Source organism: Penicillium soppii (assembly GCF_028829465.1).
Source record: "Penicillium soppii strain IBT 18220 chromosome Unknown utg000006l, whole genome shotgun sequence".
Taxonomy (NCBI): Eukaryota; Fungi; Ascomycota; class Eurotiomycetes; order Eurotiales; family Aspergillaceae; genus Penicillium; species Penicillium soppii.
Genome location: NW_026643236.1, coordinates 3,406,781 through 3,421,893, shown reverse-complemented (window position 1 = coordinate 3,421,893; position 15,113 = coordinate 3,406,781). Strand labels below are relative to the sequence as shown.

Sequence of the window (15,113 nt, the reverse complement as noted above, 5' to 3'; positions counted from 1 at the left end):
ATGTCGACAAATGCTATTCTTCACTTATAGTTTTTGCTTAGATTAAGTTCTACCGATCTGCTAATCTTTTCCTTCATTTTATTCCTTTTGCAACAAGCAACTCGGCATTTTTTGTGATTGCAGGCGCTATCTACTGGGAACTAGAATACGAACGTTTCTTATGGTTTATGGTCTGGCTCTATGTGGGCCAACTAGCTTAAGGAGAATACATCCTTACCCACTCCTATGATCCCTAGCAAAAAGTGCCAATTTCAGGCCTATTTTTCTCCACAATTTTGTGTTGTAATTATTTGTAGATAATTTTCAATAGAATTTTAAAGAAGTCTGTCAAACAGGTGAATTTCATTTAGACTGGCGTGATAAGTGCGAGTATTAAAGGCTATGTATATTTCATACGTATTGACAAAAACAAATTGTCCCTATGTTTCGAAAAACAGTCCAGCAGCGGCACAAAGCAAGGCCATTGGGCAAACACTTCCACTGCCCCACATGACATTGTGATCTCCCCTGTCGAAAAGATATGGGAGGAAACAAGGGGCGTCGATACTGCTACAATATTCGGGCCTCAAATTACTGCATTCCTCACCGCTTCACACATTGAAAACCAAACCTTTTGAGCTTTTCTCTTGCTGCACTTTCCTAATTCCACGAAGAAATTATCCAATAATCTGAAGCAAACACTCCATGCCCAGTTCCACAATGGCAAAATCGAGCTCAGATGTCCTCATGAGCATTAAACCCGAGCACATGCGCAATATCGCTTCTGGCGCGAAGAACCATGAATATCGTGGTTATCTACTTCCGCAGAAGGTCCACCGTATTTGGTTCTACACCACTCTTCCCGTCAAGCAAATCGCATACGTCGCTCACGTATCCCGAGGGAAAATTCCAGGCGAAGTCCCGGAAAACGGCGGGATCGGCAATACAGACTTCAACGAGGGCAGGAAGAAGTCCAAGTATGGCTACGAGATTATCAAGCTGTGGATGCTGAAGCAGCCTATTAGCTTGAAGAAGGCTATCCTGGAAGGTTTCTTGAAAGGTGCACCACAGAAGTATTGTTGGGTGCCAGTCAGTCTTTTGAGGAGCTATCCGCTGGATGAACAGGTCCAACTGATTTCAAATACACCGGAGGAGCTCTCAGTGGAGGGGAAGAAGGAAGCCTCCGTGAAAATTAGATTGGAGAATCAACACGTTACGGTAAACACCGATGAAGGTGCGGTGGCGGGTAAGCAGTCAGAGTCATCCATGGATGTACCGTCTTAAAAACTAAACAGTACTACTCAATTTGCGCAGTCCCATGCCCCGTGCAGCCAGTTGCTTATCAAGATAAACGAGAGTGTAGTTCCTAAAGAGCATGAAAGGCCTTTCCACCCATTCCTGCACTTCAGAATAAAGTGCTTCCAGTCCATATTCGATACTCAACAACAATTCTACATCCAGTAGGTACTGGCGTTCAGCTTCGCGCAAGTATGCATAAGCGCCTCTTTTGACATACAAGCTTTTGGAAAGTTTGGCCCCAGACCAGTCAAGAATTTGAGGGGCATAAAAAATAAGCGGCGCTTCCTTCAGGCACGGCAAAAGCCGCCATGTGAATTGCTCTTGATAGAAGCCAGCGTAGTCTGATCCAGTACACAAAATCCACGACCTGTCCACATCCCTGCCGCTGATAATTGCTCGTATCAGGTTGCGAAGAGGTGTGTTAAACTCCAGACGATCTAGGTCGGTGGGTGAACTGAGATCGACGTGGTGTTCCCCATGATTCGGACACAGGAACGTGATACGTTCGTTATGGTGGTATTGATTGTTTATACCATGCTTGTCCGCCATTCCGCATCCCTCATGCGGGCACGACGCTCTTATAGCCAGCTTACCTGTTTTGGGTGAGAGATGAGGCCCGAGGGTTTCATGCTGAGAAACGAGATTTCGAAGTACTTCAGCAAAAATGGGATTTGTCCGCCAAAAGCTCTGTGTTTCAATGTCACACGGCACCCCGGAAAGGTTCGATAATTGAGTGAGCGTCTTTTTGAACGTATTTTGGTTGACTTGAAAATCCCCGGTATATTTGAGACTCTTTTGGTATGTGACTCCATCTAAAATGGACTCCTGGCCCGGGGCGGGGGCACTATCAACATAGATAAATTTGACTCGAACTGTGCGAGAGCACAGGCTCCTCAGTGCAGAAGCAAGGGCAAAGCCCATAGCGAAAGTAGTGGCATTCCCAATATGCGGGCTGCAATTTGGCTGTGACCCAAGATGAATCGCGATTTCTTGCTTGGGACATTGATCACTAAGATATTTGATAAGATGCTCTTTAAAATAATATGAACCTCCGCCGAGGGGGTGATGAACGACATTATCGTGAGAATCCATGGCGTTGAAAACAATCGAGCTAAGTAGAGGTGGAATTTGCACACGTTTATAAAGTTTCTGTTTTCGAGTACAGCTGAACAATAGCTGCGCTTTGATCACTCCTTGGCTCCACTATTGTGAGCGGAGGGTTACTTGTGGTGCTGGCAAAGGCGCTAAGGTGGGCAACTGTTGGCAGGCCAAGTGGACCCCACCATCCGTAGAATGCATAGCAAGAAGTGTGGTGACGGAAGAAACCCCGCAGGTTGATCAAATAATACGTCGCATTCTCGAAGTTGATGTCGATAAAGGAGATAGTGTGAGTATCGCTCTTGGGCCCTGTCCCCCTGCGCCTCATGGTGAACGAGTGGCCAGGATTAGGCACACTGCTGTATTTTAGCTAATATGCCCTGTTGAAGTTAAAGTACTAAACAGGAAAGGATACCTGCCGACGATCCTTTTGGACCCAAGAGCTTCTTCGCAGTATAGAAGCCTCAGTTCCCAGGAACGCTTGGGGAACGGCTTACCTAAATTATAGCCAATCGCGCTATAGTCACCATTTCGCGCCACATGGCTCCCCCAACTATCCTGTGATGAGACGAAGCAAGCTGCATGCCATGGTTGTGCCAATGGGGCTGAAGGCAAGCTGTCTGATCTGTCAATGTATTGCAGGGTTTAATCGTCCTTACGCTTGAGCAGCTGATTTATTTACCTTACATTTTTTCTACGGCCTTACTTTGCAGGTATACTGGATATCTCAAGGCCGCTACAGAAGGCCTACTGGATGCTTCGGATATTGCACTTGCTTTGGAACCACCACCATTGAGCATGACAATATGATTAGTGTGTTTTCGAATTATTGGATGGGATGGGCTGAGCTGAGCTTACCAATCTGCAAGCCGCACCACAAAGGCCAGGAGTGACTTTCATAGAAAATTACAAGGCAAAGATCCCCGCTCTATGCAATGTGACAACGCTCGAGTTAACACAGGGTAGGTCGAAAAAGTTTAACCACTTTACTCTACAGTGGTAATTTACGGTGGCTGTGGGGCAATCCCCGGAGCCATAGACATGGACATGTATCGTAGCATGTGTAAGGTACCTAGATACTTGTGCTGTTGTTGATTTATGCAGATTACAGTCTCGTAATATACCAATGCATACATATGCAGATAGTGCGTATCAAGATGACAGAATAATACCATCAAAACAGGTGCTCCGATAATCATGTGACTGTTATGTGATATTATTGCCGTTCCAGCGGCAAAACCTCGGGCCAAGAGATCCGAAGACAACCAAAGTAGACAAGAACTAAATACAAGTAGGAAATAGTAGGTGGATGGGGAATCTGGGGTACGTAGTGTGGCGTTCCCCGCAGTTCCGGTTGTAGACTGCGACATGCAACTAGAGCGTTTAACGCCCAGTAGTGTAATGAAGACCTCACTATGTTAGATATAGATATATTGTACTAAGAAATAAGAATGCCTAGTTAGGCTTTTCAAAATATGTTGGCGCAAATATTAATATTCTTTACGGACATTTTTAGCTAGAATTAAGTTGTACCGATCCCGCCAATCTTTCCCCCATTTCACCCCTTACAACCAGCAACTCGGCATTTTTCGCCTGGGGAAAAGTGACATGATCTTTCTTGCCCCCACATTATATCCGGGGCAAAAGCCAGTGCAGATGCAGTTATGTTAACCGCCTGGCTGAACTCCACTTCTGGGCTCGCATCTCGGGATAATGATATCCTTATGATCAGAGATAAAAGGGAACATCATCACCCCAATTATCTCGATCAGCGATCTTGTAATCCATCCAACTTTTAGGGAGACTGTCTATTCTTCCCCTTCACTTCCCCCTTCGGCTCCTAGCCAGCTTGAAATATAACAATGGAGAAGCCCAGCACCGACCAAGTGGAGCATGCAGATGACCAACAGCTCGGCCATATCGCCAACCAAGAAGACCACGAGCTAAGCAAATGGCAGAGCATGAAGCAATATCCATGGATCTTTGCCTGGTGCGTCTATGCCGTGTGGTGTGTTCTTCTCGTTAGCTTCGAGAACCAGGCTTCTGGCAATGTGACCGGTATTCCCGAATTCCGCAAGGACTTCGGGCACTTCTATGAGGGGAGTTGGGTCCTCGAGGCGAAGTGGCAATCTGCCTTCAGCGGCGGGCCGGTAGCATCGGCGGTCGTCGGTGCCCTGTGCTCGGGTCAGATTGCTGATACCATTGGGCGCAAGTTGACCATTGGCATTGCTCTCTTGATTACCGTTGCTGCCGTCACGTTGGAGTTCGTTGCGACGACGAACGAAATGTTCTTCGGTGGGAAGTTCCTCAATGGCTTTGCTCTCGGTGCTTTGGCTTCTGTTCCTATCACTTACGTCGGAGAGGTACGCAGTCGCTCTATAATTCTCATTCCTCCTCAGCAACCATTCTCACGCACTTTGTGCTCTAGATCTCCCCCCTTGCCCTTCGCGGAACTCTAACTTGCTTAACCGCACTGGCCTACTGCATCGGCCCTTTCGTCGTCGCTCTTATCACAAACACAACGGGAACCTACACAAACCGCTGGGCCTACCGCGCCGTCTTCGCAGCACAGTACGGCTTCGCCGCAGTGGCACTTGCATTTATCGCCTTCATGCCCGAGTCTCCATGGTGGCTAATGTCCAAGGACCGCCCCGACAAAGCCCTCAACAGCCTCCGCAAGCTGGGATACAACGAAGACGAGCGAGTCAAAAAACTAGCTCTAATCAAGGTAACCCTGGACGACATCAAGCGCGAAACCGAGGGCGTTACCTATCTAGAATGTTTCCGGCGGTCTAACCTCCGCCGCACGATCATCTCCATCGTCCCGCTTAGCATCCAGGCGCTGTCGGGTGTCGCGTTTGTAGCCGGGTACTCGACGTACTATATCCAGCTGGCTGGGTACAGCACGGCGATGAGTTTCCGGTTGCAGATTGCGCAGCAGGTTGCGTCGCTGGTTGGAAACGTCATGTCTTATTTCTTGATTGACCGACTTGGTCGTCGAAACCTGATGATCTTTGGTCTGGGTGTTCTGACCATCATTCTCATGTTGACTGGTGGGTTGGCTGTGCTTGGCTCTGACACCTCGAATCCTAGCTCTGGTGGTGCTGTTAAGGGCACTGTTGCTTTGATTCTCATTTATTGCTGGTGGTATAATATGACCATTGGATCGGCGGGTTATACTATCCTGGCGGAGGTGTCGACGTCCAGACTGCGCATCAAGACCATTGCTATTGGTCTGGCTTTGCAGAATGCGCTGTATACCATGTGGTCTTTTGTCTTGCCATATCTTTTCAATCCGGACCAGGCGAACCTTGGCGCTAAGGTTTCTTTTCTATTCGGCGGGCTTGCGGTGTTGTGTCTGGTTTATTTGTGGTTTTATCAGCCAGAGACTGCGGGTAGGACTTATGCTGAGCTTGATGAGATGTTTGTTAAGAAGGTCCCCGCGAAGAATTTCAAGAGGTATCAGACTGATGCTGAGGCTATGGGTGTTGCTGTAAAGGATGAAGATACCAGTGTATAGGGTTTGGGTCTTTAGATTTTAATTGATATCAATGTTTTATTTGGATTTTTGATGTACGAAGATGGCACTATGAAACTGTATCTAACAAAAGAAACGATAGTATTGATTCATTCACTCTTGTCCTGGATTTCCCCCTTCCAGAAATTTGAAGAAGGTCAGGAGATTCCCGTCATTATCCTTGATTGTGAACTGTCGAAATCCCCATGGTGTATCCTCGATTTCTTCTGTAATTTCGATGCCTGCAAGTCTTCCCAGATAGTCATAGTATTCATCCAGCTGTCGTGTCCCTAGTGCAATCATAGCATGAGATGGGTTGAAATCTTCATTGCTTGCCCTTGAGAAGTAAAAGTTGGCATCCGCTTTTTTGCCAATGAACAGAGAGCAAAATGTCGCTTGAGATGATTCATCCTCGGGCTTCACACTGGCGAGCTCAAATCCGAGCTTCTCAGTGTAGAACTTCACAGTAAGAGAGATAGAGCGGGATTGAAACATGGGGATGACCTTCCATGCAGACTTCAAGATTTCAAGAGACATATTCAAGAGCCAAGGGTTCGAAGTGAAGGGTAATGCGACAATCTTGAAGGAGAGAAATTTGCAAGATCATAGCATGATAGAGGGGTAAAGTAACAATAGACACATAGCACGTCTGCCTGAAGTATAACCGGAAAAAGGTTGATCCAAGACATAGTCTTGTCTCTCTTTCAAACAAGGCCACGAATGCAGACTCATTTTCTGATAGCCAAGGCAGTTGATACTACGGACTTCTCCTCAAGGTCAAACTGCGAAAGGATATCGGCCAATTTGGCATAGATTAGTTACGTTTTGTGAGGGTTTACCGTGCTACCCTCGATACGCCTTGTGTTCTTGGTGTGAAAGTGGCCACGGCGATGCCAGGTCAATGCCGGGCCGATAGCCTTCATTTCCCAACGCCGTTCTGCCTTCCGTTCTGCCTTTTTGTTGTTATGGCGCCTGAATTTGGCTGGGGGTTCCGGATAATGTAGATCTCAGATGACTCCACCATGAATGCAAGAACATCATTGAGTTCACCATAGGTTGGGAAGAAGTCAATTTCCTCAAACAAAGCAAAATTTTTGATTTCTCCAAAGGGTAGAAAGTCAAATTTTCCAAGCAGAAGGTTGATATGCCGGCACCAAGATAAAATGTGTCGATGGTTGGATCGAAGCGACGCCTAAAACCGTCGCACTCTCCTGCTTTGTTGAGATGTTTCTCGCTACCTTGTTGGCGGGCCCAGGCTAAGGCAACTTTGCGTGCCTCGTAGCTGAATGAACTCAAGGGTATCCGAACTGGAACTGGGTCCAACATGTCGTGACAAAATGGATGTTTCATCTCACGTCCGGAGTAGATGGACTCCGGACGAGGAGGAAAATCTATGAAATATTGCTCGTGCCAGCAGCCTCCTTTGTAGCTAAATAAAGCTGGGTCGTCTTTTTCGGACATAGCATACCACCAAATCATCTCGCGGATCTCTGGAGGTAGCTTAGGAAAGAGGTAGAAGCTTGGGTTGATTATAGTTGCTGTCATTTGATGTGGCCTTTGAGAGTGAGGCTAAACTGAGATGGAGAAGACAGGAAAGGGAGAAGAAAGTGGTTGCTGATCTCTGAGAGGAAATATGGCCAAGAGAGGCATTAAAAGCCTGCACAGTGAGCAGATGATGAGAATTTGCGGAGTCAAACAAGAGATGTTTCTACAAAGAATGTGTATCCAAATAAGGAAGAGCATTGTTTCTATTGTTACCTTCCGTGAAGGAACTAGTTACACCTTCATTTATTTTTGGTGCCGACATGGATGACTATATGACTTCTTTGGTCAAAGCTATGTCTCAAAACTAATCATTCAGACTATCAATAACGCGTAGTCTCGGGACTCCTTCCGGGCCAGTATCAGTTGAGTGTGCAAAAACTAATTTGAAAGACTTGGACTGAAGCCAACAGCGGCAAGCTTGATAAGAATTCAATCTAAAGACGACAAGTCTGGTATGGATTGAGGGGGAGGAAAGAATATCACTTTTGAACAACAGATACAGGCTATATCTTGAACTCCAAGTCAGGGTATCTTTTATCAGGTACTCACAAGCAGATTCTTCGCTTCCTGGCTGTGAGCAGACCTGATCAGGCTAGGCCATCGAGTCGACTTGTGTTTTGGAACCGGTGGCTCTGACATCGGCATGAAAGGTGACTCATTTTCTAGGGTATATCCGTGCCTGAATGTGTTTTCGGGACTTCTTCAGGCAAGTACTCCTGTGATAATCACCTATCAGAAAGCTGGATCTCAATGCTTACCAGGGTCATAAGCTAACAAAACTAACGGCGGACTAGAGATTCAACCCCACCATGAACTTGTCAAAGCTCACTACAAGGGGTATGACACGTAATCCTCTTTCTAGCAGCAATTACAGAGCAAAAGAAAAGTGTTTCAAAAAAGCCGAATGAATTGTCGGATTATCCGTTGTTACATCTAGCATCTGCCCGACCCCTATATCCATATGTCTCCGGATCATAAATTTGAGCTTTCCAATCACACAGATTAGTTGAGATTAGCAAGAAATAAGAAATCAGCCCGAATGCGCCCTGTAAGTAAGGGAATCTGACTCCGTTTAAGTGGAGACCTGACTCCGGAACCCCGCCGAGACCAGTAGCAAACAAGAGATCGTAAGTTAGCCTTAATCATGTCCGACTCAACAGAAGTAGCGAACATCCAAACCACGCGACCAGAAACGCAGAGTCACATTGAAAACACTGAAACAAGGTAAAGTTGAAAAGTTGAAAATGATTATAAACCACCGGAGAGTCGGGGAGAACGTTAGAACATTCGGAGCGAGCTTATAAATCCAAGTGGGGGAGCTCAACACGATCTCAGCCCATACTTAAGTCGACCCCACCCAGTCCAATGTCAACATTCATATACCGCATATTTACCAAACACTACACTCCTCTTTTATCATCTTTTCCAAGTCTGTACTACTATCCAATCAAGATGAGCCAACCAAACATCACCCTCTACACAATGCAGACGCCAAATGGCATCAAGATCTCCATTGCACTGGAGGAGCTTGGGTATGATCCATGGGTAGCTCTTTTGACTATGGAAAATGGAACTGACAATCTGTAGTTTGCCATACAAGGTTGAAAAAATCGACATCTCGAAGAACACCCAAAAGGAAGAGTACGTGCTCGAAGATTCACGTATGCACAGATAGACTCTAATTGCTACACAGGTGGTTCCTCAAAATTAACCCCAATGGCCGCATTCCTGCCTTGACAGACACATTCAGTGATGGCAAGGATATCCGACTGTTCGAGTCCGGCAGCATTCTGGAGTATCTGGCAGAGCAATACGATACAGACTACAAGATCTCCTTCCCCAAGGGGACACGAGAATACTACGAGATGAAGTCCTGGCTGTACTTCCAGAACGCAGGCCTGGGGCCTATGCAAGGCCAAGCCAACCATTTCTATCGGTATGCGCCCGAGCGCATTGAGTATGGTGTGAACCGATACATCAATGAGTCACGTCGTTTGTATGGCGTGCTGGACAAGCACCTCTCTGAGTCCAAGTCTGGGTATCTTGTCGGTGATCACGTCTCCATCGCAGATATCGCACACTGGGGCTGGGTAGCTGCAGCGGGATGGGCCGGAATCGACATTGAAGAGTTCCCTCATGTCAAGGCGTGGGAGGAGTTAATGGCACAGCGAGAAGGTACCGAGAAAGGTCGCCATGTCCCTACCCCTCATACTATCAAGGAACTCCTGAAAAATAAAGCGGCGGCAGAGAAGGAGGCTGCCGGCACTCGGTCGTGGGTCCAAGATAGTATGAGTGCCGATGCCAAGAAGGCTTAGAATGAGCAATTATGAGAGCTTTTTAGAACAATTAAATCACAATGTAAACTTCGTTGAATACCAAATTAAAAGTGAAGCACTGACGGGCTCGGGCGCCCGGGCGGGCTGATTAACGCCTTACATAATCATGTGCAGGGTCCACCTAGGTGGCCACCTCTTTTCAAAAGCTCTTTTCACCTTCATCCTTGTATCACTAACCAGATTTATCTTTTTTTGTTCAAGGAAACAGTAATGGCTTGGCGCAATCAAGGAATCACCGGTTCCAACAACATCCCGCTGGGGCGGCGACGCATGGGCGATGAGGAAGGAGAGGAAGAAAGTCGTACTGCGACCCCTTCGTCTGTGCCTCCGTCCATGGGACCCGATGGCCCCAAACGTGGCCGTAGCCCTGTCAGAGGTATGTCACGCAAAGCGTTCGCTCTCGGAAAACCGAAACTAACTCCATTTCTGTCCATAGCCGAACCTGTTCTCGCCGCCGATGGCTCAAAGAGGCGCAAGAAGCGCAACCGTTGGGGTGACCAGCAAGAGAACAAGGCTGCCGGCCTTATGGGCTTGCCGACCATGATTATGGCGAACTTCACCAGCGAGCAGCTTGAAGCATACACACTTCACCTTCGTATCGAGGAGATCAGTCAAAAGCTCCGGATCAACGATGTAGTCCCGGGTGATGGCGACAGGTATGTATTTTTCGTCCTATCCATCTTTTTGGAGACTGATTCTGTCCTCGCAGATCTCCTTCTCCCCCGCCTCAGTACGACAACTTCGGCAGACGTGTGAACACCCGTGAATACCGTTACCGCAAGCGACTCGAAGATGAGCGTCATAAGCTGGTCGAGAAGGCCATGAAGACCATTCCTAATTACCACCCGCCCTCTGACTACAGACGCCCGACCAAGACCCAGGAGAAGGTCTACGTTCCAGTGAATGACTATCCAGAGATTAACTTCAGTATGATAACTAACCCTCTAACTCCTAACTATTCTTTCATTGTGTCTGTCATGAGTCCCTGCCCGATTCGAGTTGATGAGACATACCTCTGGGATGTCCTCGACTCGTTTCCTGTCAAACCTTGGTGCTTAATGCTGCACATGCTTTAAAAAAAATCTGGATCACTAACACTTAGCTCTTGCTACTTTTTACAGTTGGCTTACTCATAGGACCTCGTGGAAACACCCTGAAAAAGATGGAGACCGAGTCCGGTGCCAAGATTGCCATTCGCGGCAAGGGTTCCGTCAAGGAAGGAAAAGGCCGATCTGATGCCGCCCACGGTAGCAACCAGGAAGAAGATCTCCACTGTCTGATCATGGCGGATACCGAGGAAAAGGTTAACAAGGCCAAGAAGCTTGTCCACAACGTCATTGAAACAGTAAGCTCCCCTATATATTTCAAAACACTTGATACTAACGCATTTGATTAGGCCGCTTCTATTCCCGAAGGCCAGAACGAGCTCAAGCGCAACCAACTGCGAGAGCTGGCTGCTCTCAACGGTACCCTCCGTGATGACGAGAACCAGGCCTGCCAGAACTGTAAGTGCTCATATTTTAACTTTTTGTTTGGGGAATCTGTTCTAACCACATTTCTCATTAGGTGGCCAAATCGGACATCGCAAGTACGACTGCCCTGAGCAGCGTAACTTCACTGCCAACATCATCTGTCGTGTCTGTGGCAATGCTGGCCACATGGCTCGTGATTGTCCTGACCGCCAGAGAGGCAGTGACTGGCGGAACGGTCCTGCTCCGGATAGACGTGGTCCCCGTGCTATTGGTACTGGCGATGCGGTGGATCGTGAGATGGAGGTAAGCTCCCTTATTCCCATTGTTCTTATCAAACCTGATACTGACGTTCTACTTAGCAACTTATGAACGAGTTGTCTGGTGGTGCTGCTGGTGCTGCTGGCGAATACGAACCCCGTCGTATTGAAGCCGGCCCCGACAGCGGCAGTGGATACCCCGATGACCGTGATGCCAAGCCCTGGCAACAGCGTGGGCCACCACCACCCCAGAGTGATGTGGCTCCCTGGCAACAGCGTCGCGAACAACCTCGTCGTGACGACTACGCACCCCGTGGCGATCACGGCAACCGGGATGACTATGGATCTCGCGGCCCCGGTGGTCCCGCCCCTTGGGCTATGCAGAACCAGAACCAGGGCCGCGACTACGGCTATGGCGCTCAAGGTGGATACCCTCCTCCTGGTGCTCCTGGTGCTGCTCCTGTTGCCGCTCCGGGTGCTGCTCCCTGGCAGCAACCGGCTCCTCCTGGTGGACAACCTGCCTATGGAGCATATGGCGGGTATGCCGCTTATCCTCCTGGCATGGGAGCCCCTGGTGCTGCCCCTCCCGGCATGGGTGCGCCTCCTCCCCCTCCTGGTATGGCTCCGATGTACAGTTACGGATCTGCTGCCAGCCCTCCCCCTCCGCCACCTCCTGGTGAGGCACCACCTCCTCCTCCTCCGAGTGACCAGCTTCCTCCACCTCCTCCTCCCCAGTGATGCAGTGATACAGTGACAAAACCTCTTGAAATCGTTCATGCATGATTAATGCCGTCGTGGATTCAAATGACAATTTAATTAACATTAGGATTGGTTTGACATGCCCACGGCTCCCCTGCTAACAATTGTTCAAAAAAGGCCATTCGTGGCGTTCTTCTTTTATATGTGTTGAGTAATACTTCTAACGTTTGATTCGTTCTATTTTTTTTCCTCGTATGCAAGCATATTATTCTGATGGACGTAGCATGGAATGAAATGGTAGTAAATGCCTTCGCCCCACATAGAGGTCTTGGCTCTTCTCTCCAACTTATTTTCTCCGCAAATTCAAGCACCTTCAGTTACGCCCCAGAGGCCGCCCTTGTTCGTCCCTCTCTTCGAGTAATTTGGAAATATTCTTTCAAATCCAGCGGTCCGTAATTTCATGCTGGCTGCTCTGCATCAAGGCCTCGTATAAATATATCACATTGCATATGAAAGCATCATCATACGGGGACTTCTCCCTCCCGGAACCTAACATGCACACTTCCGCTCAGCGGAAACCTTCTTGGCAGTCGCAGCGACTACCATCGCTACGTTCAGCGCGATCAGGGACAGATGGTCAAGCTTCGACGCGTCAATCCGAGCCGCTGGCAGACCACCAAGACAGCACTCAATCTCGTGACTCACAGACCCGTACATCGATGGCAGCTTCTGCACAATCCGCCACGTCAAAATGGTGGCATGTGCACCTGTTCCGTGGAATGGTCAATGACGTGAAGCGCAGAGCACCCTATTATTGGAGCGATTGGACAGATGCTTGGGACTATCGCGTCGTGCCTGCAACAGTCTATATGTACTTTGCCAAGTATGTTCTTCCTGGCTTGATAACAATCACGCTTTTGTTTTAGTCGGGCTTCTCAGTTGCTGACAATATGTGTAGTATATTGCCAGCTTTGGCTTTCTCGCTGGATATGTTTGAGAAAACGAGCCAAAGCTATGGTGTCAATGAGGTTCTGCTTGCTTCTGTTCTTGGCGCAATTGTGTTTTCGCTCTTCGCCGCTCAGCCGTTGGTTATTGTTGGCGTTACTGGTAATTGTTTTGACTTGGGTCTAAAGATATGATGCTGATGTTGCTAGGTCCCATCACTGTGTTCAACTATACTGTCTACGATATTATCGCTCCTCGGGGGACGCCTTATCTTGCATTCATGTGTTGGATTGGCATGTAAGTTGGGACTATAACACTCGGCAACCGTCCTCGCTAATCTCAGTTGTAGTTGGTCTTTGATTATGCATTGGATACTGGCCATTACCAATGCCTGCAACGGGCTTACCTACGTCACGCGCTTCTCTTGTGACATTTTTGGCTTCTATGTTGCTTGCATCTATCTCCAAAAAGGTATTCAAGTTCTAACTAGGCAATGGGGCTCTGTGGGAGAAACCTCTGCCTACTTGAGCATCATGGTTGCACTTCTTGTTTTGATGAGTGCATGGATTTGTGGGGAACTGGGGAACAGCAACCTATTCAAGCGGGTCGTTCGAAAGTTCCTCGAGGACTACGGCACACCTTTGACCATTATATTCTTTACTGGCTTCGTGCACATTGGTCAGATGAGGGACGTCGATGTCGCTACACTGCCCACTAGCAAGGCTTTCTTTCCCACACTCGACCGCTCCTGGTTGGTCAGGTTCTGGGATATCAGTGTAGGGGATATCTTTCTTGCTATCCCATTTGCAGTTCTTCTCACCATTCTTTTTTATTTCGACCATAATGGTTAGTACCTGACACACACATGAGAAACTCACCACAATAAATGCTAACATGCTTCTTTAGTATCATCCCTGATTGCTCAAGGAACTGAATTCCCTCTCCAAAAGCCGGCTGGTTTCCATTGGGATATTTGGCTGCTTGGTCTAACGACATTCGTCGCTGGGATTCTGGGAATTCCATTCCCGAATGGCCTTATCCCCCAGGCTCCATTTCACACGGCTGCCCTCTGTGTCACTCGTCAAGTCGCAGATGAAGATGATACAAACAAGGGTAAAGCTATCAGGATAACAGACCATGTAGTAGAGCAGCGAGTCAGCAACTTCACCCAAGGTCTCTTGACTCTAGGTACTATGAGCGGGCCACTCCTCATCGTGCTCCACCTAATTCCCCAGGGCGTCATGGCCGGTCTTTTCTTTGTCATGGGTGTCCAGGCCCTCCAGGGTAATGGCATTACCCAGAAACTGATTTTCCTTGCCCAAGATAAGAACTTCACGCCTGCTTCCAACCCTCTGAAGCGAATTGAGCGCCGCGCCGCGATCTGGGCATTTGTCATTCTTGAACTGTTCGGCTTTGGTGCCACTTTCGCCATCACCCAGACTATTGCTGCCATCGGTTTCCCGGTCATCATTCTTCTTCTTATCCCTGTGCGCTCGTTCCTTTTACCTAAATGGTTTACCAGAGAGGAGCTTGCAGCACTGGATGGACCAACCGCTAGCCCGTTCACCATGGAGAGTGTTGGAGGTACTCATGGGGTAGAGGAGGCTGAAGCGGTGGCTAGCGGAGCTCATGAATCTTCACGCGGAGGCGATGGCGTGTTGAGAAGTAGGGTATCAATTTCCTCGGAATCTGCACTTGAAGACAATGACCTAGAACGAGGCGAGTCGTATGAACTTCCTTCTCGGGTTTCGCGCAGGAGGAGCACGACTAGCCGGTTAGACTAAACGGTTTAACACCGGCCGAAGTTGCAACCAAAAAAAAATTTAGACCTGTTGAAATGGTTTGATTGGATTTTTGACAAAAGATATTATTCGATCATTAATCAAACTGATTTATTGAACTGAAATCTCCATCAAATTGTATACATGCACGTGACATGCTCAATGTGCCTTGTAACCCAGGCCGC

The 15,113-nt window shown here is 48.1% G+C and overlaps 9 protein-coding genes across 9 annotated transcripts; 6 read left to right on the top strand and 3 right to left on the bottom strand.

Moving 5' to 3' along the window:
- Positions 1–699: 699 nt before the first annotated feature.
- Positions 700–1,263, top strand: N7529_008672 (uncharacterized protein; the record flags this gene model as incomplete). The annotated part of the gene is made up of 1 exon (XM_057244199.1): positions 700–1,263. One exon carries the CDS (start codon positions 700–702, stop codon positions 1,261–1,263), a length of 564 nt encoding a protein of 187 aa, XP_057095737.1.
- A 3-nt stretch (positions 1,264–1,266) lies between these two features.
- On the bottom strand, positions 1,267–1,827 carry N7529_008671 (uncharacterized protein; the record flags this gene model as incomplete). The annotated part of the gene is made up of 1 exon (XM_057244198.1): positions 1,267–1,827. The coding sequence occupies one exon, from the start codon at positions 1,825–1,827 to the stop codon at positions 1,267–1,269; it is 561 nt and encodes a 186-aa protein (XP_057095736.1).
- Positions 1,828–2,416: 589 nt separating this feature from the next.
- On the bottom strand, positions 2,417–2,704 carry N7529_008670 (uncharacterized protein; the record flags this gene model as incomplete). The annotated part of the gene is made up of 1 exon (XM_057244197.1): positions 2,417–2,704. The coding sequence occupies one exon, from the start codon at positions 2,702–2,704 to the stop codon at positions 2,417–2,419; it is 288 nt and encodes a 95-aa protein (XP_057095735.1).
- A 1,534-nt stretch (positions 2,705–4,238) lies between these two features.
- Positions 4,239–5,896, top strand: N7529_008669 (uncharacterized protein; the record flags this gene model as incomplete). Its single annotated transcript, XM_057244196.1, has 2 exons — positions 4,239–4,739; positions 4,805–5,896. The coding sequence occupies 2 exons, from the start codon at positions 4,239–4,241 to the stop codon at positions 5,894–5,896; spliced, it is 1,593 nt and encodes a 530-aa protein (XP_057095734.1).
- A 111-nt stretch (positions 5,897–6,007) lies between these two features.
- N7529_008668 (uncharacterized protein) lies at positions 6,008–6,430 on the bottom strand (the record flags this gene model as incomplete). Its single annotated transcript, XM_057244195.1, has 1 exon — positions 6,008–6,430. One exon carries the CDS (start codon positions 6,428–6,430, stop codon positions 6,008–6,010), a length of 423 nt encoding a protein of 140 aa, XP_057095733.1.
- A 2,460-nt stretch (positions 6,431–8,890) lies between these two features.
- N7529_008667 (glutathione S-transferase family protein) lies at positions 8,891–9,753 on the top strand (the record flags this gene model as incomplete). The annotated part of the gene is made up of 3 exons (XM_057244194.1): positions 8,891–8,970; positions 9,026–9,079; positions 9,132–9,753. 3 exons carry the CDS (start codon positions 8,891–8,893, stop codon positions 9,751–9,753), a joined length of 756 nt encoding a protein of 251 aa, XP_057095732.1.
- Positions 9,754–9,984: 231 nt separating this feature from the next.
- On the top strand, positions 9,985–12,241 carry bbp (putative zinc knuckle transcription factor/splicing factor MSL5/ZFM1; the record flags this gene model as incomplete). The annotated part of the gene is made up of 6 exons (XM_057244193.1): positions 9,985–10,430; positions 10,484–10,701; positions 10,896–11,119; positions 11,171–11,279; positions 11,341–11,549; positions 11,606–12,241. The coding sequence occupies 6 exons, from the start codon at positions 9,985–9,987 to the stop codon at positions 12,239–12,241; spliced, it is 1,842 nt and encodes a 613-aa protein (XP_057095731.1).
- A 515-nt stretch (positions 12,242–12,756) lies between these two features.
- On the top strand, positions 12,757–13,128 carry N7529_008665 (uncharacterized protein; the record flags this gene model as incomplete). Its single annotated transcript, XM_057244192.1, has 1 exon — positions 12,757–13,128. The coding sequence occupies one exon, from the start codon at positions 12,757–12,759 to the stop codon at positions 13,126–13,128; it is 372 nt and encodes a 123-aa protein (XP_057095730.1).
- Positions 13,129–13,680: 552 nt separating this feature from the next.
- N7529_008664 (anion exchange family protein) lies at positions 13,681–14,931 on the top strand (the record flags this gene model as incomplete). Its single annotated transcript, XM_057244191.1, has 2 exons — positions 13,681–13,993; positions 14,054–14,931. 2 exons carry the CDS (start codon positions 13,681–13,683, stop codon positions 14,929–14,931), a joined length of 1,191 nt encoding a protein of 396 aa, XP_057095729.1.
- Positions 14,932–15,113: the final 182 nt, after the last annotated feature.